At 45.8% G+C, this 26,655-nt stretch overlaps 1 protein-coding gene and 1 long non-coding RNA gene across 11 annotated transcripts in view; one reads left to right on the top strand and one right to left on the bottom strand.

Annotated features, from left to right (window-relative positions):
- dst (dystonin) overlaps nucleotides 1-26,655 on the top strand; it is a 665,214-nt gene that overhangs the window by 607,455 nt on the left and 31,104 nt on the right. For all 8 annotated transcript variants that reach the window (XM_038800631.1, XM_038800637.1, XM_038800634.1 and 5 more), the window contains 10 exons: nucleotides 1,759-1,956; nucleotides 3,019-3,147; nucleotides 5,144-5,305; nucleotides 7,079-7,234; nucleotides 7,346-7,552; nucleotides 12,140-12,259; nucleotides 13,189-13,358; nucleotides 22,068-22,227; nucleotides 25,036-25,230; nucleotides 26,080-26,208. In XM_038800631.1, the coding sequence (XP_038656559.1) occupies nucleotides 1,759-1,956; nucleotides 3,019-3,147; nucleotides 5,144-5,305; nucleotides 7,079-7,234; nucleotides 7,346-7,552; nucleotides 12,140-12,259; nucleotides 13,189-13,358; nucleotides 22,068-22,227; nucleotides 25,036-25,230; nucleotides 26,080-26,208 (1,626 nt within the window). The remainder of the gene's footprint in view (nucleotides 1-1,758; nucleotides 1,957-3,018; nucleotides 3,148-5,143; nucleotides 5,306-7,078; nucleotides 7,235-7,345; nucleotides 7,553-12,139; nucleotides 12,260-13,188; nucleotides 13,359-22,067; nucleotides 22,228-25,035; nucleotides 25,231-26,079; nucleotides 26,209-26,655) is intronic.
- LOC119967745 overlaps nucleotides 7,410-26,655 on the bottom strand; it is a 320,884-nt gene continuing 301,638 nt past the window's right edge. For all 3 annotated transcript variants that reach the window (XR_005461057.1, XR_005461058.1, XR_005461059.1), the window contains 2 exons: nucleotides 11,772-11,923; nucleotides 7,410-7,502 (listed from right to left, as the gene is read on the bottom strand). This is a non-coding gene — a long non-coding RNA (uncharacterized LOC119967745). The remainder of the gene's footprint in view (nucleotides 7,503-11,771; nucleotides 11,924-26,655) is intronic.

Below are 26,655 nucleotides of genomic sequence, written 5' to 3'. Positions count from 1 at the left end.
CCCCCCCCCCCCCCCCCCCCCCCCCCTCACCTCCCATCTCCCCTTTAATGTGCTTTTTAAAACTAAAAATCTAAGTGGTGATAAGTTTAATAATGATTCTGTTGAAAATCCAAGCTGTTGGTTCATGACCTCGTTGATTAAAGTGGAGTTGCTAACCTCCGTTTTCAAGCAAGTTACGTGTCAGAATGACCATGAGGGTTGACCTGGTAATGGATGTACGGGTGAGTGCTGAGCTCTAACCCATGATCCTCTTCGCGCCACAGTCTAGGAAGATTAACGAAACATTGGGAATGGCCAGCAGGTCAGTCAGTAACTGAAAGAGGTAGTGCCAACAAGGTGGGATTTTCCAGCCCCCCCCCCCCACCGGTGATGTATTTCCCAGCGAGAGGCAGCCGTCTGGTGGCGGGATCGTCCGGTCCCGCCAATGCCAACAGGTTTTTTGCTTTCCCCGCATCTCCTCTGCTGCTGGGAATTGCCTGCCCTCGGTGGGCCTGGAAGATCCCACCGACAGGAAGAGCCAGGAAATTTCGGCCAAAACATTTTCACGTTTGGCTGCTCACTGACCTGCCTGTGCAAGCTTTTCTTTTGATCTCCATCGATAATGTTTTGGTAATGCAAATTTTCAGCATCTGTTATTTTAATAAGGCAGACTAATGCCTCATTTTTATGGTAGGAAGGGTGAATTCAACTATGCATTGCTAACTGTCTACCCCGATAGTTTTTTTTAAATGGAGAATTTCTGCAACGAATTATTGTGTGGAGATTCTGTCAGCACATTCAGTATAGCTTGCATTGAATTCACATGAAATAACCATACTTTACACTTTATTTACACTCCCAGCTGCTGTGTTGATGCACCACTTTATGCCCCAATGTAAATGCCAGCAGAAATGAGACACTGGTCCTGATCTGTACAGAAGATAGACTCCGTGCGAGAGACCATATTATTCTACTCCACTTTGGAGTCAGTTCAGGCCTTAAGACTCGATTTGCACTGCACCAGTTTAATATGTTAAAGCCGTTTCTCGCCAACACCAGTGGTGTGACTATCCCCATAGTGAATCCTATTTAATTGACGGCCTGTTATTTTCTTGCTTTCACCACTTTTCTGCTATTCTTACATAGAGTTTGCTTTCAAATTAACCTTTTTACTGGTTGTCTTGGCATTTAGTGGTTACAGGATATTTAGTCACATAGGAATCCAATTCCTTGTAGCCTAGTCAGCCACACATCCATCTGAGAGGAGTTACTGGATAATGATCAGAGAATTGAACATAGAACATACAGTGCAGAAGGCCATTCGGCCCATCGAGTCTGCACCGACCCACTTAAGCCCTCTCTGCCACCCTATCCCCGTAACCCAATAACCCCTCTTAACCTTTTTGGTCACTAAAGGCAATTTATCATGGCTAATCCACCTAACCCGCACGTCTTTGGACTGTGGGAGGAAACTGGAGCACCCGAAGGAAACCCATGCAGACACGGGAAGAACGTGCAGACTCCGCACAGACAGTGACCCAGCGGGGAATCGAACCTGGGACCCTGGCGCTGTGAAGCCACAGTGCTATCCACTTGTGCTACCGTGCTGCCCTTAATTCTTGGCTGGTTTTGTGCCTTTACTGAGGCCATGTGCATCATCTCTACTATAGCCCAGCTTGGAACAGATTCTGATGCCTTTCTTGACTTCTGGTACTCACCTTGTCACTGGATAGACAAAGTCTTCACCAAAATCTTCCAAACGTGCCTTTTGTATTTTAGGTTCTGCAGAATGATGTTCTCGCCCACAAATCCACAGTGGAGACTGTGAACAAAGCTGGCAATGATCTGCTCGAGTCCAGTGATGGGGAGGAAGCCAGCAGCCTGCAGAGCAAGCTGGAAAGCCTGAACCAACGCTGGAAGAACATCCTAGAACAAACCGAGCAGCGGCAACAGCAACTGAATCACACTCTCATCCAGGTAAGTCAGGGCTGGGAATTTGCCGCAAGCTTTCCTGCACCCGGACTGAAAGGTGTAGCTCACTGCAAAGGCGAGAATCTTAACCGGGGGTCTTCTGGAATCCAGCCTCACAGATAAACATGATGGAGAATAATAGGACAGGATTATATGCTGCGAACCAGTGATGCAAATCAACAGGAATATTTAGGCCATAGCTTTATGCCAGTAAACCAGTCCCTAACAGGAGGGAGCCAATCGGGAAATGGTGATTGAAAGGAAGTAGAATTAACTGCATGAGGCCAAATATTGAATATCTGTGTTAATTTTTCCTACCCAGAAACTTTTTTACTTTCCCCCCTTCAGTTCCCCAGAATAAAATATGTCCTTTGTAGTTTGAGGATGAACAGCAATGCAGCTGCTTCTCCGCAGCCCCTTTGAGGGTTTTCCAATGCCACTCAAAAAAATCTTGGCTGAAAGAGTGAACAGTTCATGGTTGAGGCCTGTTCCCTTTCATCTGTTGGTGCTAGTCACGGGAGATCTACAACAGCGATAAAGTCATTTGCGGTACAGGAGGAGGCCATTTGACCCATTGAGTACATGTCAGCCCCCTCCCTTCCCTCCCCTCTTGCCGAGCAGTCGGCTCAGTCCTGTTCCCCCGCTCCATCCCGTATCCCTTCAAGTTTATTTCCTTCAAGTGCCCACCCAATTTCCTTTTGAAATTGCTGATTGTGGCTGCTTCCATCACTCTCATAGTCGGTGGATTCCAGGTCATTACCGCTCACTGTATAAATAAAATTCTTCTTCACATTCCTCTGGAGTCAGGTTTTCTTCCCTCCAGGCTGCACAGTGAAATAGTGAAGTGAGATGAGGTAACTCGCTGCCCGTTTCTGTGCCAGTGCTCAGTGTATTTGCGCGCTGCATCAATGAAAGTTGCGTTCACTTGCCCCTGGTGCATGGAAGCTCTGATGAGATGTCCTTAATTAAATTGATTGGGAAGAAAATACAGTCCAATGGTGGGGGTGGCGAGTTACCCTTGGTATGATCAGCAGGAGATTATAATGTAAATTTCTCCATATGATATAGGCTCAGGGTTTCCAGAGCGAGATTGAAAATATGCAGCGGTGGCTGGTGGAAACTGAACGTCAGCTGTCGGCGTCAAAACCTGTTGGAGGTCTGCCAGAAACTGCCCGGGAGCAGCTTCATGTTCATCTGGTATGTACTGTTCAAAGACAAAGGCTGCTCAGATGGCTTAATGACAGAACTGGGAGAAGTTTCTGTGTCAGAGTAATGAACAGGAACAAGTTGGATTACTTAACGGCAACAAAAGGCCCTTGTACTGAGAATATTGCTTCAGTTCAATTGCGGTCCATTGTTCTAGTGATTACCCTCGACTGGATTTGTGAATCCCAATTCATGTTGAAGCATCTTATTGACTTGTGACTAATGATCTTCCTCTGGCATCGGCTTCAGTTGAACCCCATCTTTTAAGCTGCTTTCATAAAAATGGGAAGGGAACTTTACAAAGTCTGCTGCAATTCCCGTTCCTGTACAAACTGGAACGTTTATTTTTTATGAAAATATTTCCTACCCGCTTCCTTGTATTGTACCCTGGTAATAAAGCCTTACCCAGGGCCCAAGGTGTTAGTTGTACTCCTCTCACCTCCTGGACCAGAGGCCTGAGCACAGAAATCTAGGCTGGCATTCGCAAGTTAAGTACTGAGTGGGTACTGAACTTCTGGAAACCGTGTGAAAGATCCCATCACATAATATGGAAGAAAATCCAAGGTGTAGGGGGAGGTGGGGGGGTTAATTTGGCATCATGAAAGCAGTGTCAGGTCATTTCTTTCATTGTCATGGTGGAGATTTTCTGTGGGTAAAGGTGTAGATATAGCCCCTCCCCTCCCCACACAACCCAGATCAAATGAGTCAGGGAAATGAGTGGGACTTAAATCCAAGTCCACTCTGCCCAGGTGGGAGTTTTTCTCAGTTTGTACATTAAGGTGTTTCCTACGATGTTGGGAAAACTAGTTAAAATGTTATTTTCTTTACTGCGGGTGGCAGTTTTCCATTTGATGTAGGAGTTCCTTTCAGGGCAATGGGATGCCAAGCGTTTTTACTGGTCCATATGTGGCAGGTGTGAGCACTTTGTCTGCTCAACCTGCCAGCAGCCAGAGACAGAGCTGCATATAGCGGCACCCTGTTTCTCGTTCGTGTTGCAGCTCAAAGCTGCAGACAGGTGCATTGTGAGGGAGCTGTCCACACGGGCACTGCAAAACCAACACCTACTTTACCAGGTTTTAACAATTCGTGTCAGGTTACCATTTGCAATGGAGCACTTTGGTGTTAGTTTCAGATCCTTGCAGCAGCAGCACAGTACATATAACATTAGGTTACTGAATTAGAAACAGGAGAATGCCATTCAGCACCGTGAACCTATTACACCATTCAATTAGATTGTGTCCAATCTGTACCTTAATTCTAAGTTCCCACCTATGATGCATCTCCCTCCCTTACACTCGCCCAACAAAAGTATCCCAATTTCAGCTTTCAAAGCTCCATTGTCCCCAAGCCCTCCCAGCATTCACAACCTTTCTGGGAAGTGTTCTAAATTTCTTCTACAATTTGTGTGGTGAGAATTGCTTGCTTATTTCACTCCTAAATACTCCAGTTCTAATTTAAAGATTATATCCTCTTCTTCTGGATTCCAGAAAGAAGTTTCTCTCTATTCCCCCCCTCAATTAGATCGCTCCTCTAGCGTCTAAACTCGAAGGAATTCAAGCTGACGCTATGCAACCTGTCTGCCTAATTAACAGTTTAAGCTATGATATGATTCTGGTGAATCTGCGCTGTACCCCATTCGAGGCCAGAACTGAACCCGGATCGGGTTTGACTAAAGATGTGTAAATTATGTTTATTGTCGCAAGTAGGCTTACAATAACAGTGCAATGAAGTTACTATGAAAAGCCCCTAATTGCCACATTCCGGCGCCTGTTTGGATACAGAGAGGGAGAATTCAGAATTCTCAGCTGGTACGGGAATTGAACCCACGCTGCTGGCCTTGTTCTGCATCACAAACCAGCTGTCTAGTCCACTGGGCTAAGCCAGGTGTACAAATGAAGTGTCTCGTCTTGTTCCCAATAGTTTGCCGTTGGTGCATGTGCATGAACACTCAACAGTTAACAAGGAGGCGATATTTCTATTCATGTAGGAACTTTGCGCTGCATTTAAAAGTAAAGAGGAGATCTACAAGAATCTGATCAACAGAGGACGCCTGGACTGCGAGGGAGCTGATGACAGTAATGTGGAACAAGGCATCAACAACCTGAAAGAAAGATGGGAATCTGTTGAAGTAAAACTAAATGAACGAAAGGTACATTGTGCATTTTTCTCATGTGAAATTCTGCAAAAAACATTTAAATATTTTTGTCAACTTTTAATAGGTTGAGGCAGTTTATGAGTCCTCTTTTTGATAAATAATTTTCAAGTCCATTTGGATTTGCCCAGTCCATCACGGGAACCCGCATCCCATCCATTGACACCTCCCACTGCCTGGGGAAAGTGGGTAGCATAATCAAAGACCCCTCCCACCCGAGTTATTCACTCTTCCAACTTCTTCCATTGGGCAGGAGATACAGAAGTCTGAGAACGTGCACTAACAGATTCAAAAACAGCTTCTTCCCCGCAGTTACCAGACTCCTGAATGACCCTCTTATGGACTGATCTGACCTCTTCCCACATCTTCTCGACTGAGAAGTACTACACTCCTGTATGTTTCCCCCGTTGACTGTGTCTATGTATTTACATTGGTTATTTATATTTGCCCTATTTTTTTTTCATGTATGGAAACCTCGGTACAATTGACAATAAACAAACAAATTCAAAAGAACAGCAACAACTGCACTTATATAGCCTCTTTAACACAGTAAAACATCCCAGAGCATTATTTGACAAAATTTGATACATAAGGAAACATGAACATGAGAACGGACAGTGAATACGAAGTAATGATGCTCAGGTCAAAATGGAGATTCTAAAGATGGTGGGTGGGATTCTCTTTGCCCGGGGCCGGGCTGGAGAATCCCCGCGCCGGCAGGAATCGCACCACGACGCCGGGACGTGATTCTCCGCAGAATCGGTGCAATTGGCGCTGGCGTGGTTAGCGCAGCGCCGGTTAGGGGCCGCTCTACACCCCCCCCCCCCCCCCCCCCCCCCCCCCCCCAACCACACCCCCGCCGAGCGGCCGTCATTAAGAAACCGAGTCCCGCCGGCGCTGTTCACATCTGCTCTCTGACGGCGACGACGGGTCCGGGGGCGGCCTGTGGGGGGAGGGGGGGTCTGACCCCAGGGGAGGCCTCCGATGTGGCCTGGCCCACGATCGGGACTCACCAATCGGCGGGCCGGCCTCTCTGACTGGGGGCCTCCTTTCTGCCGCGCCGGCCCCTGTAGCCCTGCACCATGTTGCGTCGGGGCCGTCGCGTTGAAGGGAGCCACTGCGCATGCGTTTATTGGAGCCAGTGCCACTGCGCATGCGCGGATCCCGCGGCGCCGAATTCACGCCAGGGTTCGGCAGCTGGAGTGACGTGAACCATTCCAGTAGCGTGCTGGCCCCTGTAGGGGCCAGAATTGCTGATCCTGAGGCCGTGTTGACACGTCAAGAAATGCAACGGTGTTTCCAACGGCGTCAAGACGTAGCCTCAGGATCACAGAATCCCACCAGGTGTTTATGAAAAGTTGGCATTGAATGGGTAATCTCAGTTAGACGTCATCGTGACTGGGATATGGAAAATAGAGAGGGAGAGTGGTTTTCTGATAATTCGGTTGAGGCACATCATTGGAGGAGAGTAGGAGCCTTTACCCAATACTTCACAGTGCTGTACCGAACCTGAGAGTGTTGACAAAATGGAAAAATATTACACTCCGTGTCACTGACACGCTTCAGTTTAAACACAGATCTCACAAAGATCAAGCAAATTTGCATTTACACAGCGCCTTTCTCATCCTCAGGATGTCCCAAGGTGCCTCACAGGCAGATTAATGAAGAGTTTCCCTGATTGATATTTGGGGGAAGAATAATGAGTGCTTTCAATGGGTGTGTAACAATCATTAAAATTGAAATAGCTGACAACCATTTCATCCTGTGTAGGTTAAATTGGAGGAGGCCCTAAATCTAGCCACCGAGTTCCACAATTCGCTTCAAGATTTCATTAACTGGCTAACCCAAGCAGAGCAAACCTTGACTTTAGCTTCATCACCGAGTCTTATCCTGGACACCATTATGTTCCAGATTGACGAACACAAGGTACTTGACCTGAAATGACATTTAGAAATTTCTTATATCTTTGAGTCAAAGCATACTGATCTTGCTTGCATTGACTAAACGTGCTTTGCGATCATCATTCCACATTTTTAGGTTTTTGCCAATGAGGTCAACTCGCACCGTGAAAAAATAATTGAACTGGATAAGACGGGCACCCACCTGAAGTACTTCAGCCAGAAGCAGGATGTTGTACTTATTAAGAATTTGCTAATCAGTGTTCAAGCTCGATGGGAGAAGGTTGTTCAGCGTTCTGTTGATAGAGGAAGAGGACTGGATGATGCAAGGAAACGTGCTAAACAGGTAAAGGAACTTGTTGTTATAGAAAATAACAAAGCAACAAAAAACACGTGTGACTGTCTCAAAATATGATGAAATTGTGATGCCAAACTTTTAAAAAAATAAATTTCGAGTACCCAATTCTCTTTTTTCCCCCAATAAAGGGGCAATTTAGCAATGCCAATCCACCTACTCTGCAAACCTTTGGGTTGTGGGGGTGAGACGCATGCAGACACGGGGAGAATGTGCAAACTCCACACAGGACCGGAATCGAACCCGGGTCCTCGGTGCTGTGAGGCAGCAGTGCTAACCACTGTGCACCGTGCCACTCTTGATGTCAAACCTGCGTGTTTTTATATCAATCTTTGTCAAATGTGTTGGAACTAAATCAAATTTCCTCAAGGTGTGTTTCCTAAAGTTATTTAATAGGTATAGAATTTGAACATTCTTTGTTATTAACTGCTGTCACTTTGGACTTACGGCATTAACTAACTGACTCCTGAAGTCCACAGAAGATCTTCTTGCTCTCGCTAGCCTCTGCTGTTACATGGACTTCACTACAGAGAAGCAGGTCATTCAACCTACTGATCGTCACAAGCCTCCTCTTCATCGAAAAGCCCTCACCTTCTATTCCTTTCTCCTTCACACACTTATCTAGCTTTCCCTTAAATGCTTCATAGCTATTTGCCTTGTCCGTTCCATGTGGTAGCAAGTTCCACATTCTCATTACTCTCTAGATAAAGAAGTTTCTTCTGTATTCTCCGTGGATTGATTTTTTTTTTTTAATAATTTTTATTGGAATTTTTTACAGAAATATAACAAAAAGTATAGCAAAAAGCAGTAATATGCAACTAACAGCCCCATAACACCCACAATACCCCCCATACCGTAACATCACATGTATCACATTCCCCCACCCCCCCCGGGTTGCTGCTGCTACTGTCCCAGTACCCTATCGTTGAGCCAGAAAGTCGAGGAAAGGTTGCCACCGTTTAAAGAACCCTTGCACCGATCCTCTCAGGGCGAATTTAACCTTCTCAAGCTTAATGAAGCCTGCCATGTCATTGATCCAGGTCTCCACGCTTGGGGGCCTCGCGTCCTTCCACTGTAGCAAAATCCTTCGCCGGGCTACTAGGGACGCAAAGGCCAGCACACCGGCCTCTTTCGCCTCCTGCACTCCCGGCTCTACCCCAACCCCAAAGATCGCGAGTCCCCATCCTGGCTTGACCCTTGGTCCCACCACCCTTGACACCGTCCTCGCCACCCCCTTCCAGAACTCCTCCAATGCCGGGCATGCCCAGAACTTATGGGCATGGTTCGCTGGACTCCCCGAGCACCTGGCACACCTATCTTCACCCCCAAAGAACCTACTCATCCTCGTCCCAGTCATGTGGGCCCTATGCAGCACTTTGAATTGGATGAGGCTAAGCCGCGCACACGAGGAGGAAGAATTTACCCTCTCCAGGCATCAGCCCATGTCCCGTCTTCGATCTGTTCCTCCAGTTCCCCCTCCCACTTTGTTTTCAGCTCCTCTACTGACGCCTCTTCCTTCTCCTGCATAAGCTTGTAGATATCGGATATCTTCCCCTCCCCGACCCAGACCCCCGAGAGCACCCTGTCACTCACCCCCTTCGCGGGGAGCGCAGGGAATCCCTCCACCTGCCGTCTAGCAAATGCCTTTACCTGCAGATATCTAAACATGTTTCCCGGCGGGAGCCCAAATTTCTCCTCCAACTCCCCCAGGCTCGCAAACCTTCCGTCGATAAACAGGTCCTTCAGCTGTCTAATGCCCGCTCTATACCATCCCCGAAATCCCCCATCCATGTTCCCCGGGACGAACCTATGGTTCCCCCTTAACGGAGCCTCCATCGAGCCCCTCACTTCTCCCCTATGTCGCCTCCACTGCCCCCAAATCTTGAGGGTAGCCGCCACCACCGGACTCGTGGTATACCTCGTGGGAGGGAGCGGCCACGGCGCCGTTACCAGGGCCCCCAGGCTTGTATCCCCACAGGACGCTCTCTCCATCCGTTTCCATGCTGCCCCCTCCCCCTCCATCACCCACTTACGCACCATCGACACGTTGGCTGCCCAGTAGTACCCCGAGAGGTTGGGCAACGCCAGCCCCCCCCCCATCCCTACTCCGCTCCAAGAAGACCCTCTTCACCCTCGGGGTGCCATGCGCCCAAACAAATCCCATGATGCTGCTGGTCACCCTTTTAAAAAAGGCCCTAGGGATAAAGATGGGCAAGCACTGGAAGAGGAACAAGAACCTCGGGAGAACCGTCATTTTGACGGATTGCACTCTGCCCGCCAGCGATAGCGGCACCATGTCCCACCTTTTAAATTCCTTCTCCATCTGTTCCACTAGTCTGGTGAAGTTAAGCTTATGAAGAGCCCCCCAACTCCTGGCCACCTGCACCCCCAGGTACCTGAAACTCTTCACTGCCCTCCTGAAGGGGAGCCTCCCAATTCCCTCCTCCTGATCTCCCGGGTGCACTACAAATACCTCTCTCTTTCCTAAGTTCAGCTTATAGCCCGAGAAGCCCCCAAATTCCGTTAACAGTTCCATCACCCCCGGCATTCCCCCCTCTGGGTCCGCCACATATAACAGCAGGTCGTCCGCATACAGCGATACCCGGTGCTCCTCCCCCCCCCCGCACCAGACCCCTCCACCTCCCCGACTCCCTCAATGCCATGGCCAGCGGTTCAATCGCCAGTGCAAAGAGCAGGGGGGAAAGGGGACACCCCTGCCTGGTCCCACGATAAAGCCTAAAATACTCCGATCTCCTTCCATTTGTGACTACACTCGCCATCGGCACCGCATAAAGCAGCCTCACCCATTTGATGAATCCCTCCCCAAATCCAAACCTCTCCAGCACCTCCCATAGGTACCCCCACTCAACTCTATCAAACGCCTTCTCTGCATCCAGCGCCACCACTATCTCCGCCTCCCCCTCCACTGCCGGCATCATGATAACATTGAGCAGTCTCCGCACATTCGTGTTGAGCTGCCGCCCCTTGACAAACCCTGTCTGATCTTCATGAATTACCTCTGGCACACAATCCTCTATCCTGGTAGCCAGGATCTTCGCCAGCAACTTAGCGTCTGCGTTAAGGAGTGAAATAGGCCTATATGATCCGCACTGCAAGGGGTCCTTATCCCGTTTTAGGATCAAAGAGATTAGTGCCCACGACATCGTCGGGGGCAAAGCCCCCCCCTCCCACGCCTCATTGAAAGTTCGCACCAGCAGGGGACCCACCAGGTCCGCATATTTTTTGTAAAATTCTGCCGGGAACCCGTCCGGCCCCGGGGCCTTACCTGACTGCATTTGCCCGATCCCCCTGACTAGCTCCTCCAACTCTATCGGTGCCCCCAGCCCCTCCTCCGTGGATTGATTAGTGACGATCTTTTTCTTTTAAATTTAGAGTACTCAATTATTATTTTCCAATTAAGGGGCAATTTAGCATGGCCAATCCACGTAACCTGCACATATTTTGGGTTGTGGGGGTGAAACCACGCAGACACGGAGAGAATGTGCAAACTCCACAAGTACAGTGACCCGGGGCTGGGATTGAACCCGGGTGCTCAGCGCCATGGGCAGCAGTGCTAATCACTGCGCCACCATGCTGCCCTTATTAGTGACGACCTAAATGACTATGGAAGCAGCCACAATTGTCAAAGAGCAAAGATCATCAAACACCTTTAGCACCTCATGTAAACCGTAACCTGAAAAGTTTGTACACTTTTTAATTTCCCATTTGGATCTATGCAGTGAAAGAAATGTAAAGGCAGAGAGGCCAGATGAACGTTCAGATCATAGAACATACAGTGCAGAAGGAGGCCATTCGGACCATTGAGTCTGCACCGACCCACTTAAGCCCTCTCTTCCACTCTCTTCCTGTAACCCAATAACCCCTCCTCACCTTTTTTGGTCACTAAGGGCAATTTATCATGGCCAGTCCACCTAACTTGCACGTCTTTGGACTGTGGGAGGAAACCGGAGCACCCGGAGGAAACCAACACAGACACGGGGAGAAGGTGTAAACTCTGCACAGTCAGTGACCCAGCGGGGAATCAAACCTGGGTCTCTGGCGCTGTGAAGCCACAGTGCTGTCCACTTGTGCTACCGTGCTGCCCTAAGAAGCATCAAGTCGGAGTCCAAATCCAACATTTTCGATCACTGCTTCTCCGAGTTCTTTGGGGAAATGAAGGAGACAAGAACCAAACAAAGTAGATACATACAGACAAATGAGCCAAACCACGGATGTGTTAATCAGGCTGCTCTCAATAGCAATCTGGGACAAGGCTCCTCATCCGGCCTTCCGCTTTGACCTCTTGTGTGCTTGACCATTCAGTTTGACTTCTTAGCATGGCAAGGAGGAAGATGAAATAAACTAGGGAGAAAATAGTGAATTAAAATGCCCATTATAATTTTATGATATTTTTAAATTTGCTAACTGAAGATATTCTATTTTTCCTGCTAATTGTTTGTTCTTTCATCTTGCATAAAATGGTGCAATCTTCCGAAAGGGTCAGGAGTCTTTCAAGTAAAATAGGATGTTATTTTAGACAATTGAATGTTGGTGATTGTTTTCATTCTTTGCCAATAGTTCCACGAGGCCTGGAAAAAACTGATGGAATGGTTAGAAGATTCAGAAAAAAACCTGGACTCCGATCTTGAAATTGCTAATGATCCAGACAAAGTGAAAATGCAACTTGTAAATCACAAGGTAATATATATGTCAGATATTTTATTTTAGACATACACATATCACATATATATATATGTAAATGTATTTCAGCTCAGTTGTTAAATCCACTTCCTCAACCAACTCAGTGGGCAATTTGTGCACTGCTCGATCCCAATGTAATAAACATTGGTATTGAACTGTGCACAAATTGGCTGCTGCATTTTCCACATTACTCCAATGACTCACAAGTACTTCAGTGGCTGTGAAGCACTTTTTCATGTTCTGGGGTTGGGAATAACACTATATAAATGTAAATTATTTCTTTCTGTCTTCAATGGATGCCTGGTTTCCACCTTTTAATTGGTTCAAATAAAAAAAGTGAATTTGCATTCATAATGTACGGTTCACATCTTCAGAATGTTACCAACAACCAGTGAACTTTTAATAATAATCTTTATTGTCACAAGTAGACTTACATTAACACTGCAATGAAGTTACTGTGAACATCTCCTAGTCGCCACATTCCGGTGCCTGTTCAGGAACACAGAGGGAGAATTCAGAATGTCCAAATGACCTAACAGCACGTCTTTCGGGACTTGTGGGCGGACACCGGAGCACCCGGAGGAAACCTACGCAGACACAGGGAGAACTCCACAGACTCAACACAGATAGTGACCCAAGCCGGGAATCGAACCTGGGACCCTGGAGATGTGAAGCAACAGTGCTACCCACTGTGCTACTGTGCCACTCTTTTCAAATGTAGCAAGAATGATTATATATGCAACATCTCCATCAAGTCCCATAAGCAGCGGAAACTCTAAAAAGAAGTTTCTATTTTGTAGGGTGAAGTTTACATTTAACATTTTAGAAATGTCTGAACTGCCAACTCAAAGGGAAATGGACAAGTGACAAATGAAATGTTATCCGTTTAAAACGGCTTTTTACGCTTTGCCTGTTTCTAAATGCAGGAATTTCAGAAAGCGCTAGGAGCAAAACACTCCGTGTACGACACCACGGTTAGAACTGGCCGCTCCTTAAAAGAGAAGACAACATTGGCTGATGACCACCAGAAACTTGATGACATGTTGAGTGAACTTAGGGACAAGTGGGACACGGTGTGCGGAAAGTCAGTGGAAAGGTAACAAAAGTCAACCCAGAAAGCTTTGAATCCAAAGCAAGCTGCATTTTTTCTATCTGGCTACAAGTCAAAAGTAGTTCATTAGATTGTCTCTGAAACATGAGTAACTAGCACTGGGAATTATTACTCCTGAGCACAATACTGAATGAATACTCAAACTGTCAGAAACTTTAGTTTTACTATATCGTGTCTTTATTTTATTTCTTACTTGATTCCTTCTCTTGCTCCAAAAAACTCGTTGCTGAATATAATTTATCTTTGAAAGTCTCAGAGGGGACAAAAGCTAACATTTCTGAGCGGAGTCTTTATGCAATGTTAAATTGTTTCCTGTCCCTAGAGTTGTCAACAGATGAACCTTCCTATTAGTTATAAAATAGCCACAAATATCCAAATGCAGTGCTAAGGTTCAGGTCTGACTTTGAAATCTCCCCGTCAAAATATAAATACTTCAGTGCCTGCAAGTTGAATCTTTGATCGAGTCAACATGTGGTTGGGTTGATGATTTAGCAAGATTGACATTGCCCCATTTGTAGACTTCACATTCCTGCTCATTTTGTAAATCATTAGTTAACCCCCTGGTGCTTGACCAGCTATCCATGTTGCCCTTGTACAATGTGAGAGTCTGTCTTCCTGTCTGCTGCAACTCCTTCGGGAAGAAATTCCAGTGTGGACTTACAAGAAAATTCAATTAGCGAATGCAAAGCACACTAGGGATTGTGTATAATGAACCAAAAAATGTTTGGAGCATGAAGGAGGATTGTCATGTCTTTCATTGAGAAAGACAATGAATTGAATTAGCCAAAGATGTCCTGTTGGGATAATTGGTGAAATATTACTCCCCATACTTGTGGGGAAAACTGCTCATTTAGAAGAGTCATTACCAATTAATCTTAAGCTTCCTCTAGAAAATAGATTATACAAATGTAATTGAACTACATCGAGGGCAGAGCCAATTAGCTTAGTTTCACAGGTGTGGTTCAAATATGTCTTCACAGTAATAGATACAAACAATCTGGAATTAAAACATTCCCACTTTCTTCTCTGTAGATATATTGCGATATGTATAGAGGTGCTGAACTCATTTGGGTCTGTATTAGCAGTCTTAATGTTCAGCTGATAATTTTGTTTATGAATTGCTTTGAAAATTATGTAGGAAGGTTTCATTTTTATTGACTTTCTTAAAACATTTACTTTACCTTTAAGTCATGACTAAAGATTTCAAGTGGCATTCTCAAATGAAACAGTCAAACTGATTATAGCTTTGAACACATCCTGGGGGTTATCATTGATCAGAAACTGAACTGGACTAGCCATATTAATACTGTGGCTATCAGGGCAAGTCAAAGGCTGGGAATCCTACGGCGAGTAAGTATTCCTGTCTCCCCAAAGCCTGGCTGCCATCTACAAGGCACAAGTCAGGAGTGTGATGAAATACTCTCCACTTGCCTCGATGAATGCAGCTCCAACAACACTCAAGAAGCTCAACACCATCCAGGACAATGCAACCCGCTTGATTGCTCCTCCTTCCACAAACATTCAAATCCTCCACCACTGACTAACAGTGTCAGCCGTGTGTACATCTACAAGATGCACTGCAGTAACTCACCAAGGTTCCTGAGACAGCACCTTCCAAACCCACGACCACTACCATCTAGAAGTAAGGAGCAGTGGATACCTGGGAACCCCACCACCTGGAGGTTCTCCTCCATGTCACTCACCACCCTGACTTGGAAATATATTGACACTCCTTCACTGTCGCTGGGGCAAAATCCAGGAATGCCCTCCCTAACACCACAGCGGGTATACCTACACCACAAGGACTGCAGCGGTTCAAGAAGGCAACTCACCACCACCTTCTGAAGGGCAACTAGGGATGGACATTAAATGCTGGCCTAACCAGCGACTCCCACATCCCGTAAATTAATTAAAAAAGACATCTTGATGTCTGCTTTTGTATTTGATGAAGGTGGTTTCCAACTTGTTTTTTGTCAGTTTTAATTTTACTCTGTGTCAGGAGGGAGTAGATGATTTATTGCCCTATGCTCCAAGGAATCAGACTATGGAACTAGGGCTACAGTTTAAATATCAACTCAAGTACAGACACTTTAATTCTGAGAATAATCAAGCATTACCAATCCACAACATTGGCCAACTGGTTCATTAAACCTACCTCACATACCATAATAGCTCGAGCTTTATGACAAAACACTCCCTTCCCACCCAACTACCCATCCCACTGCCAGGTAATCTCCTGAGATATTGATGATTGTTGCACTTGGTAATGAACAAAGAACAATGCAGCACAGGAATAGGCCCTATGGCTCTCCAAGCCTGCGCCAATCACGAGTCCTATCTAGGTTGCCTGTTTTCATCTATACCCCCGCCTGTTCAAGTTTGGAGGCATTAATGTTGAGAGTCAGCTAGTCTCTCCAGCCTTCATCCCCAGCGTGCTACTGGGCCTCTGCTCTTGAAATGTTGGGTAGTTGAGGTTGTGGGGTGGGGTTGCAAGAATGCGTGTGCTTGTCAGGGTGGGTGGAGGGAGGGGGGGGGGGGGATGGGGGGTGACAGCTGAAATCTCATCACAGTTCTTCCTGGTTGGACCAGCAACCTGCTTAAAATGGCATTTAGTACTCCACGTCTCAGGGGCTCAACAAATCGTTTCAAACAGAACTTCAGTTAATGAGTTTAGCCTGCCAGCCTAACAGACAGAATTACTGCCAGAGGTTCAAAGATTAGATTTTCCATCTTCTCTTGTCTGTCTCTCCCACCCACCCATCCTCCGAGCAATCATTCTGAGTCTGAGTCATGTAAAGTAGAATTCTACCGAAGGCAGTTTTTGCCAGGTCAGTTGACTCTTCGAACATGAGCTGGATGAATATCTTCTTAAGATTTGAATGTAGGTTATACAATTTAGCATAGACATTGGTATAACTTTTGCTTAAAAAGGTGGCGGTTTCATATCTGTTTGGACCTTGAAATTTGTACATCCGATATAGCTGCTGAGAGTTGAGAATTTTAGTTGTGATGTTAGAGGTCTGCGGGTTTTTCCAAGTTAGTCTCGGAGAAAAGTTAGTGTGTCATTTTGGGTGCGCTTAGCTATGCTGGAGGATGTTGGAGGATGTCTGTGATAGTTGACTGTGCTGTGCCAGTCTATCAGTAAGAATATTTGACCACTTTATTTGACCACATAATATTTGACCACATAAAGCTGCAGATTGTCAGTTTGCTCTTGGACCCTGTTTACAGGAATTCATTTGGTTAAAGCACCTTTGTAACCCAGTTCATAGATCAGAAACTCTCAGTTTTAATGTTGCTGACTTGGCACACCCCCATGAACATTTTCACAGACCAAAACCTTGGTTTCAAGGTTGAGTCACTCAGAAACTGATGTTTGTTTTAGTTTTTCCACCCAATCTATACAAGTCCGAATATCTCGGTTTAAATAAAGTCTGTGGGATCAGCCTGTCTTCGTTTATCCTGACTGGGATTGTTTGTTGTTTGTCTATTTCCTTTCCTCCTTTTTACTGTCTTTTTTTAATTTCTTCTTTCTTGCTTTTCTCTTTTCCCACTTTTTTCCCATGTTCTATGGCTGTGTGGAATGGGATGTTTTATTCTGCTGTTACAGACACAAGCGGGGGAGGTCTGTTCAAACTGCACCAATTTTTCCCCTCACTACCTGCCTGTAAACAGAAAGGTGTTTTAAATTGATTCCTCTTTAACGAGCAGTGGCATATTTCCCAGCCCCTCGGTTTATTGTGTGATCCAATTCCTGCTAATAACCCCATAGCAAACCTTTTTGAGTAGGATGAACTCAAAAAGGTTTGTTTATTGCACGCACTCAAAAACTGTGACCCCTCTCCATACTTACAGTAAAGAGAGAGATGCAGAAAAGAAGTTGCACAGAGAAAATAAACATTGGCTCATGTGAGGTCCAGAATTCAAGTCCTGTGAAGGGTTCCTTCATGGAGGTCAGCGGGCTAAAAACCAGTGGTGTAAGATTAACTTTTTCAGTCGTATTGACTTCACAGGATGCAATAGGCATGGAGAGATGTTGCAACGGTAAATATAGCCCCTGGCGGGAGAGGGACACATGGAATAGATTGGCTGGGGGACAGTGCAATGGGTGGGCTCTCAGGGCAGCCCCACGGGAGGTGTTCCCCATATGTGTGTGCGGGAGAGCTGATGCCTGTGAGGGAGAATACCCTGAGACTGCAGTGCTGGGAAGGAGAGGAGGGGTAGAGTGCCCCCGAGATGACATGCTGGGGAGGATGTCTAGGGAGTTTGCCCCAAGACTACAATGCTGGGGGAAGGGTGGGGAAAGGGTGTGGGGAGGAGAGGGGGCAGAGGGAGAAGGAGTGCCCCCGATACTACATTGCTGGCGGAGAGAGGTGTGATATTGCCCCCAAAACTGCATTGCTGGGGGCCGTTGACCCATTGCATTTGCTTTGGTGGTGGTGGAGGGGGAATTGCTGAGGGGTTGCTTTGAGGCAGGGGGAGGGGGTCTGGGGGCCATTTACTTTATGTGCTGATCGGGGCGACCTTTAAAGATGGTGCCCCGACTCAATAAAGCCACCCTTGCCGGCTCTATCAGCCCCCCCCCCCAGCATAACCCCAGCCCACTCATTTTATTTCTCATAGAGTGGCTCAAAATCTGGACTAAAAACTGGGCTGTGCAGCTGGACATCTACACCCGGTTTTCATCAGAGCCTGACACTCTGGGAAAAAATATGGGAACATTCCGCCCCGCATGTCATAATTACATAGTGAGATCATCCAAATGGACTCCCTCTTCACTGTCAATTCTATGATTCCATAACTACAGTGTAAGGGCCGATTGGGGAGGGTGGGGGGGAGGAAAGAGTACCACCAAAACTACAGTGCTGGAGGGGAGATTGCCCCTTGGCTGTGTTGCTGCTTAAGATCAGGGCGACCAATTTTGCTATCCCATTTTCCAACCTGCGATTGAAATATTCAAAAAGCACATACTAGAACTAGTTTATTGGACCTTCCTGGGTTCTGTTACTTAATGTCATATTTGGCTGTTTAGTTCAGACAGTGGCCAATTAGGGAATCCTTATCAGAGCCTCAGGATTAGATTTTTAATTAGTGTCACGCCTGGGCATTCAGACTTGCTAACCAATATTCTCGCTGCAATGTTGAGCTCATTTTCAAACTGCAAGTGGAATTAGTATCTCATTCATTATATGTTTGCTATTAATGATGTCTTACTGTTTAACCAGGATATTAGATGATGCTAGGTACTTAAAGCTGTTTCCTATATTGCAATTGAAGATGTATTCCCGAAATGAATGTAGCGAAAGTTCTCTTGTTCTGTAATGGCTGTATATATTTTGGCTGATATTATGAAGTGGTTCATATGAAAGAAGTAACATCAAAGTAATGTTGAATTTTAAGATGTGTTCCAGTGGTCTGCTTAGTACGAACTCGATCTTCGTAATGTCAATCTTTGGCGAATGCCATGCGCCAACGAGATGTATATACAATAGATAATTGCTGGCAAACCAAAACTGCTCAGTTACAGATTGAAAACTATGGACTAATTCTGCATCCAAAAAAAAAACACTGAAATGAAAATGAAAAATGAAAATCGCTTATTGTCACGAGTAGGCTTCAATGAAGTTACTGTGAAAAGCCCCTAGTCGCCACATTCCGGCGCCTGTTCGGGGAGGCTGGTACGGGAATACAGTCAAGACTATAATCTTGACTCCAGCATTCAAAAGATTATGATTTAATTATTTTCAGTATTTGACAGCAGCTGAATCGGTTAAGAACAAAGAAAATTACAGCTCAGGAAATTACGGCCCTCCCAGACTGCGCCGATCCAGATCCTTTATCTAAACCTGTTGCCTATTTTCCAAGGTCTACTTCTCTCTGTTCCGCACCCGTTCATATATCTGTCCAGATGCATCTCAAATGATGCTATCGTACCCGCCTCTACCACCTCCGCTGGCAAAGCATTCCAGGCACCCACCACCCTCTGCGTAAAAAGCTTTCCACGCACATCTCCCTTAAACTTTTCCCCTTTCACCTTGAAATCATGACCCCTTGTAATTGACACCCCCACTCTTGGAAAAAGCTTGTTGCTATCCACCCTGTCCATACCTATCATAATTTTGTAGACCTCAACCAGGTCTCCCCTCAACCTCCGTCTTTCCAATTAAAACAATCCTAATCTACTCAACCTTTCTTCATAGCTAGCACCCTCCATACCAGGCAACATCCTGGTGAACCTCCTCTGCACCCTCTCCAAAGCATCCACATCCTTCTGGTAATGTGGCGACCAGAACTGCACGCAGTATTCCAAATGTGGCCTAACCAAAGTTCGATACAACTGTAACATGACCTGCCGACTCTTGTACTTAATACCCCGTCCGATGAAGGCAAGCATGCTGTATGCCTTCTTGACCACTCTATCAACCTGCGTTGCCACCTTCAGGGTACAATGGACCTGAGCTCCCAGATCTCTCTGTACATCAATTTTCCCCAGGACCCTTCCATTGACCATATAGTCTGCTCGTGAGTTAGATCTTCCAAAATGCATCACCTCGCATTTGCCTGGATTGAACTCCATCTGCCATTTCTCTGCCCAACTCTCCAATCTATCTATATTTTGCTGTATTCACTGACAGTCCGCCTCGCTATCTGCAACTCCACCAATCTTAGTATCATCTGCAAACTTGCTCATCAGACCACTTATACCTTCGTCCAGATCATTTATGCATATCACAAACAACAGTGGTCCGAGCACGGATCTCTGTGGAACACCACTAGTCACCTTTCTCCATTTTGGGACACTCCCTTCCACCACTACTCTCTGTCTCCTGTTGCCCAGCCAGTTCTTTATCCATCTAGCTAGTACACCCTGAACCCCATACGACTTCACTTTTTCCATCAACCTGCCATGGAAAACTTTATCAAACACTTTACTAAAGTCCATGTATATGACATCTACAGCCCTTCCCTCATCAATTAACTTTGTCACTTCCTCAAAGAATTCTATTAGGTTTGTAAGACATGACCTTCCCTGCACAAAACCATGCTGCCTATCACTGATAAGTCTATTTTCTTCCAAATGTGAATAGATCCTATCCCTCAGTATCTTCTCCAACAGTTTGCCTACCACTGATGTCAAGCTCACAGGTCTAAAATTCCCTGGATTATCCCTGCTACCCTTCTTAAACAAAGGGACGACATTAGCAATTCTCCAGTCCTCCGGGACCTCACCCGTGCTCAAGGATGCTGCAAAGATATCTGTTAAGGCCCCAGCTATTTCGTCCCTCGCTTCCCTCAGTAACCTGGGATAGATACCATCCGGTCCTGGGGACTTGTCCACCTTAATGCCTTTTAGAATACCCAAAACCTCCCCCTCCCTTATGCTTATTCCTTATCCTTAATTTTCCCACAATTATTTCCACTCCTGAACATAGTGGGTGGAGCTTACAGGTTTGGTGGGTTGTAGATGGGGGTGGGGATCAGCTGTCTGTACATGTTGTATCTGATTTTACCCTTCCATTGACAATGGGCAGGCAATTTTATTTTATTATTCATTTTTTATGGGATATGGATTTTGCTGGCTAGCCCATTCTTGCCCATCCCTAATTTTCCTTGAGAAGGTGGTGGGAAGCTGCCTTCTTGAAGTGCTGCAGTCCATGTGGTGTTGGTACACCCACAGTGCTGTTAAGGAGGTAGTTCCAAGATTTTGACCCAGTGACAGTGAAGGAACAGCGATATATTTACAAGTCAACATTCCTGACTTGTGCCTTGTAGATGGTGGACAGGCTTTGGGGAGTCAGGAGTTGAGTTTCTCGCCTCTGACCTGCTCTCAAAGCCACAGTATTTATATTGCTAGTCCAGTTCAGTTTCTAGTCAATGGTAGCCCCCTGGATGTTGATCGTGGTGGATTCAGTGATGCTAATGCCATTGAATGTCAAGGGGCAATGGTTTGATTCTCTCTTATTGGAGATGGTTGTTGCAGGCACACGTGTGGTGTGTATGTTACTTGCCACTTATCAGCCCACGCCTGGATATTGTCCAGGTCTTGCTGCATTTGCACATGGACTGCTTCAGTGACTAAGGAGTTGCGAATAGCGCTGAACATTGTGCAGTCAGCAGCTAACATCCTGCATATTGTCCGTTTTGTCCCTCTGCTAAATCTGAAAGTTCTGCCCATTAACTGTGTCTCCTATGTGAGTAGGAAACTTCCAGTTGTCCCATCCAAGCAGGAGTTCTTCACAAGACCCTGGAGATTGGGCTCGATCCATGTTCACTCTGAATGTGCACCTCACAACAAGGGCCACTTCGAATAGTTTCCAAGAATGAAAACTCATTCCCTGCTTAAGATCAGAGCGACCAATTCAAACATCCCATCTTCCTGATTTTCTAACAGCACAGACTGGAGCTAGTTTCTTGGAGCTTTCTGGATTCTGTTGCTTAATGTCATGCTTGGCTGTGTCCTCCAGACAGTGGCCAATTAAGGAATCCTTATCAAAGCCTCAGGATTAGATTTGTAATTAGGGTTGCTCCAGGGTGTTCACACTTGTTATCCAATATTTTTGCTGTCTGAGGCAACAGGAATGAATTTTTAAACTAGCAATCTAACCCTCTGATTGCTAGTTTAAAAATTCAAGTTTGAAGAAGGTTCAGATATGTCTTTCGCTGGCTAATCTTGAGTGTATGCTTTCATTTCAGACAGAACAAATTGGAGGAAGCACTGCTATTCTCGGGCCAGTTTACAGATGCCTTGCAAGCTCTGATCGATTGGCTGTACAAGATTGAGCCCATGCTGGCTGAAGATCAGCCAGTGCATGGGGACATTGACCTGGTGATGAACCTGATTGATGCTCACAAGGTATTGTTAACTGCTTCTGACAAAGTTGAACACTGAAAAGCACTCTCTCTCTATCCCCACCAAGCCTTCCAACGTACATTCCGATTGTCTGAAGTAAGATATTTCAGATAATTTAGGGAGTCCTGATCTCCTCCTGAGTGACTCACTTGTGCTTTATTCAACAAGTTAATTTGGTCATTGTGTCTGCCTCCAAAACCTTAACTCGATTGCTGTTCAAAGTCCAGTCTCAGATGGTTTGGATTTACAAGTGGGGTGTACATAAAATCTTATTTTAGATCTTTTAAAGCACAATTTCTTCAGAACAATAAGCCCTATGTGTATATTTATAAAAATCAACTATAAAATCCTGAGCATCCCAGCTCAAAGGCCAGCTGCTGTGACTGGTCAAAGCATTTTTGAGCAAGGGCAATATTTTATATTTAGCTACTCTGCCCCACCCACATTAGACCAGATCACGTGAAAGCTCCCCTCTTAATTTCCCCTTGCTTTCAGTTACATGAGGCCACCAGTATTGATCTTGCTGTGATTGGTTTCCCATGGACTGATCGGTCGAGGAGTACATGGAGAGGTGATCCTGTTAATTTTTGTGCAGATTGGAGGAGTTGTAATATCTACAGCTCATCTCTCTGCTGTTTTGATTATAGTACAGGTAGCGCAAATAACCTAACTCTATTTAAACTGAGAAATCATCCCTCCCATTACAACATTTATATAGCCATTTTAACATAGTTAAGGTCCCAGGGCATTTTCACATGAGTGATTATCAAACAGAATTGACCACTGAGCCTCATGTGGACCATTGAGAAATAGTTCTCGGGAGTTTTATTTAAAGGAGGAAAGTGACACAGAAAAGTAGAAAGGTTTAGGGAAGGAATTCAGGAGCTTAAGACCCAGTCAGCTTTTAATTTAAAAAAAATTCCATTGTTGGAGTGATTAAAATTGGGGATGCGATGGAGGCCAGAATTGGAGGAAGTGAGTTTGAAGGATTGTGGAGCTGGAGCAGATTACAGATACAGGGGGGCGATGCCAATGAGAGATTTGAAAATAAGATTGAGAGTTTTGAAGTAGGGACAGTTCACAGATTGAGTAATCTCGGCGAAACAATCTGTTGACAAAAATATTCTTAGCACGCACCTCAAGTTTGTATTTTGTACCACAGTGTTAATTAATAACCTGTTTTTCTGTGGTGAAAATCATGGGCGAAGTGAGGAGGGAGGTGAAAGGTAATGCACACTGTAGTTTTCGAGGACTAGTTGAGCTTAGTACCATAGATGCCTTTATAAAGAAATGAGAAGGGAATATAGGACATGCTGATAGAGTGGGTGGAGGCTTGAGTGGAGGAGGAATCCGTTGGGCCAAATGGCCTGTTTCTATGCCGTAACTCTTGTGAAATTCATTCAGATTTCAATAATACAAATGATGCATTCGGGACACTGGCTGCATTGCTCTGTTTCATACACTGTTTATACAAGTGTGTCTAGTGATGTTCAGTGACTATCCTTGGCCCCATTGCCCTGCGCTAAACATGTGGACCAGATTTTCCGTTCAGGGGACCAAATGCTCCCACCAGAGGAGAATCGGGACTGGTCTCTGCTAGTGCTAGGAATGGCTCCTAGGTGTGTGTCTCTCACCTTCACCATGCAAATATATGCATGGGGGAGAGCTTGTCGGATTCCATTGGGATCCTGGTATCAGGCCGCCATTTTGAACGGACAGCCCGATCCCGAGGCCGGGTGACAGGTTCCCCTCCCACACCACTAATCCTGCCCGTTCCCCACTGATAATTCTCTCCACCACCCTCTCCCCACACATGAACAATCCCCTTCCCACAGCGTCCACGAGCCCCCCACTCCACAACAGAGACCCCTGCCTGAAAGCTGGAGCAGTCCAGTCCAGTAGTAGAATTTCATAGAATTTACAGTGCAGAACGAGGCCATTCGGCCCATTGGGTCTGCCCCGGCTCTATGAAAGAGCACCCCACCCAAGCCCACACCTCCACCCTATTCCCGTAGCCCAGTAACCCCAGCCAACACTAAGGACAATTTTGGTCATTAAGGGCAATTTATCATGGCCAGTCCACCTAATCTGCACATCTTCGAACTGTGGGAGGAAACCGGAGCGCCCGGAGGAAACCGCGCAGACACAGGGAGAATGTGCAGACTCCTCACAGACGGTGACCCAAGCCGGGAATCGAACCTGGAACCCTGGACCTGTGAAGCAATTGTGCTAACCACTATGCCCACACGGTAGTGAAAGATCACTGTAAATTTACTTACCCTTCCCTAACATCTGCTGCCCCAGATAAAAGTAGTGAAAGAAGCAGCTGTTACAAGTGTCAGAGGCTTCCTCAAAAAACAAGTACACTTGAAAAGGCAGACACGACAGACTTTGAAATGCAAAACTCCCATTCAATTTCATACAACAATACATCGCACTAGCCAGAGATTGACAGTGTATTAGTTCAAAGATTGATGGTGGATTGTTTAACTATCATTCCCATCATGCTTTAATGCATCTCAAGTACCTTGCTTAGATGCTGACCACAATGTTTATAAACACTCTTGCTATAATTGACAGCTCCTCGCCACATCAAAAGGAGGCTGGAGGCTAAGTGTTTTCTGCTGTAAATAAAAGGAAATGAAACTACTGGGGGGGGGGGGGGGCAGAATTTACTTTGTGGGGGCCAGCTCCATTTTTCGGGGGAAGCTCCGTTCTCCACCCAATCGGGAATAGAGAATCCACCCCATAGTGTTCATTCCTGAAGAATCCCTCAGAATGTCTAATGGAACTGAACCGTTTTCTATGCAGGTCTTCCAGAAGGAGCTGGGCAAACGGACCAGTGGTGTCCAGGCCCTCAAACGCTCTGCCCGTGAACTGGTGGAGGCCAGCCGTGATGATTCCTCCTGGGTCAAAGTGCAGATGCAAGAGCTTAGTACTCGGTGGGAGACTGTGTGTGCCCTCTCTGTGTCTAAACAAGCCCGTTTGGAGCAAGCCCTGAACCAGGTAAAAGATTATAGCCTACACGTGAATTAGAATAAATCAAATGAGAGCTTTTCACTTTCTTTATACTAAGAAAGTCTTTCTTTTTTAAAATGAGCACAGTCTGCTCATTATTAGAGAATCATCCAATCTTCACTTCAGCATGACCGCCAGGTGGTCAAGAAAGTGCGCGTTATCTCTGTCTGTGCTAACTTCTTCCATAAGGGACAGTACAGGTGAGCCTGAGCACGTCCTCACCTGCCACCAGCATGTCCACACACAATCGCTGAATAGTGGCAATGCGATCAGAATCTCAACTTCGAAAAAGTTATTCAAGTACTATCACTCGTCCTGCTCTTTCCCTACAATTTTCCATTATGAATAAAATCAACCAAAGTCTTGGCTGATTTTTGGTTTGTCCGTGATACCCGAGGAGCGTTAAGGGCAAATATCACACCCCAACTGACTTTATCCCAGAACAAAGAGTGAACCTGAAGTCTTTCTCAAAGTTTCACCCTCGACCCTACTTTTAATCAACTGAGTTCTCAACCAACTCTGTCTCCATATTTAGTTGCCAGAATTCTCCGGCCGTTGTGATTCTCTTTTTCCCACCGGCGTGGGGTGGCTTCAATGGGAAATCCCATTGACAAGCGGCGGGAAGACAAAATCCTGCCGCCAGTGAACGGCACGCCTCCAAGAAACACGCGGCTAGGGGACCGGAGAATCCATCCCAGTTTGAAGCTAGCTTTCTTGAAATTTATTTATTTTTCTTCTCTCCTGTTCTTGTTCAAAATTGAAATAACTTAAAAATTAATGTTAACTTGTGGCTGCCAAGTTGTGACTGGTCTTGACAGATATATGTTGTACTTACAGGCTGAAGAATTCCACTCTGCTGTGCATGTGTTGCTGGAGTGGTTGGCTGAAGCTGAACAGACCCTTCGATTCCATGGCGTTCTTCCAGATGATGACGAGGCTCTCCGTGGGCTCATAGAGCAGCACAAGGTTGGAAAGAAGCTGAGCAAATACATGGGCATTTAAAATGATTTATAGCTAAATGATCCTCAGTGAGACCTGAATAATTGAGAGCACGTTGCCTTAGGTTTAGTAAATGAGGCAATAGACATTATTGAAATTACTGCTGCTGGACATTGTGCAGCTCAATGATACGTAGGTTCCATCTGTAACGTTTTGGAACAAACTGAGGGCATCCGGTGCTATATAAATGCAAAGTCTTTCTTTAGTTAGGGATTGGGTTTCTCTCTCTCTCTGGTAAAAGAAAGAAGATAAAGGCCTCATAGGGGTAGAGAATTTTGGTGAACATATCTTTATTGGGACAAAACGCTTCAGATGCTGGAAATCTGAAATAAGAAGTGAAATTATTGGTCAGGCATCGAAGGGGAGAGAAAGTAGAAATTGGGAGAAAGGAACAGAATCCTTCCAGGAAGCCTT

Source organism: Scyliorhinus canicula, chromosome 6 (assembly GCF_902713615.1).
Source record: "Scyliorhinus canicula chromosome 6, sScyCan1.1, whole genome shotgun sequence".
Taxonomy (NCBI): domain Eukaryota; kingdom Metazoa; phylum Chordata; class Chondrichthyes; order Carcharhiniformes; family Scyliorhinidae; genus Scyliorhinus; species Scyliorhinus canicula.
Note: the sequence above shows the minus strand (reverse complement) of the source record. Positions and strands in the feature narration are given on the sequence as shown.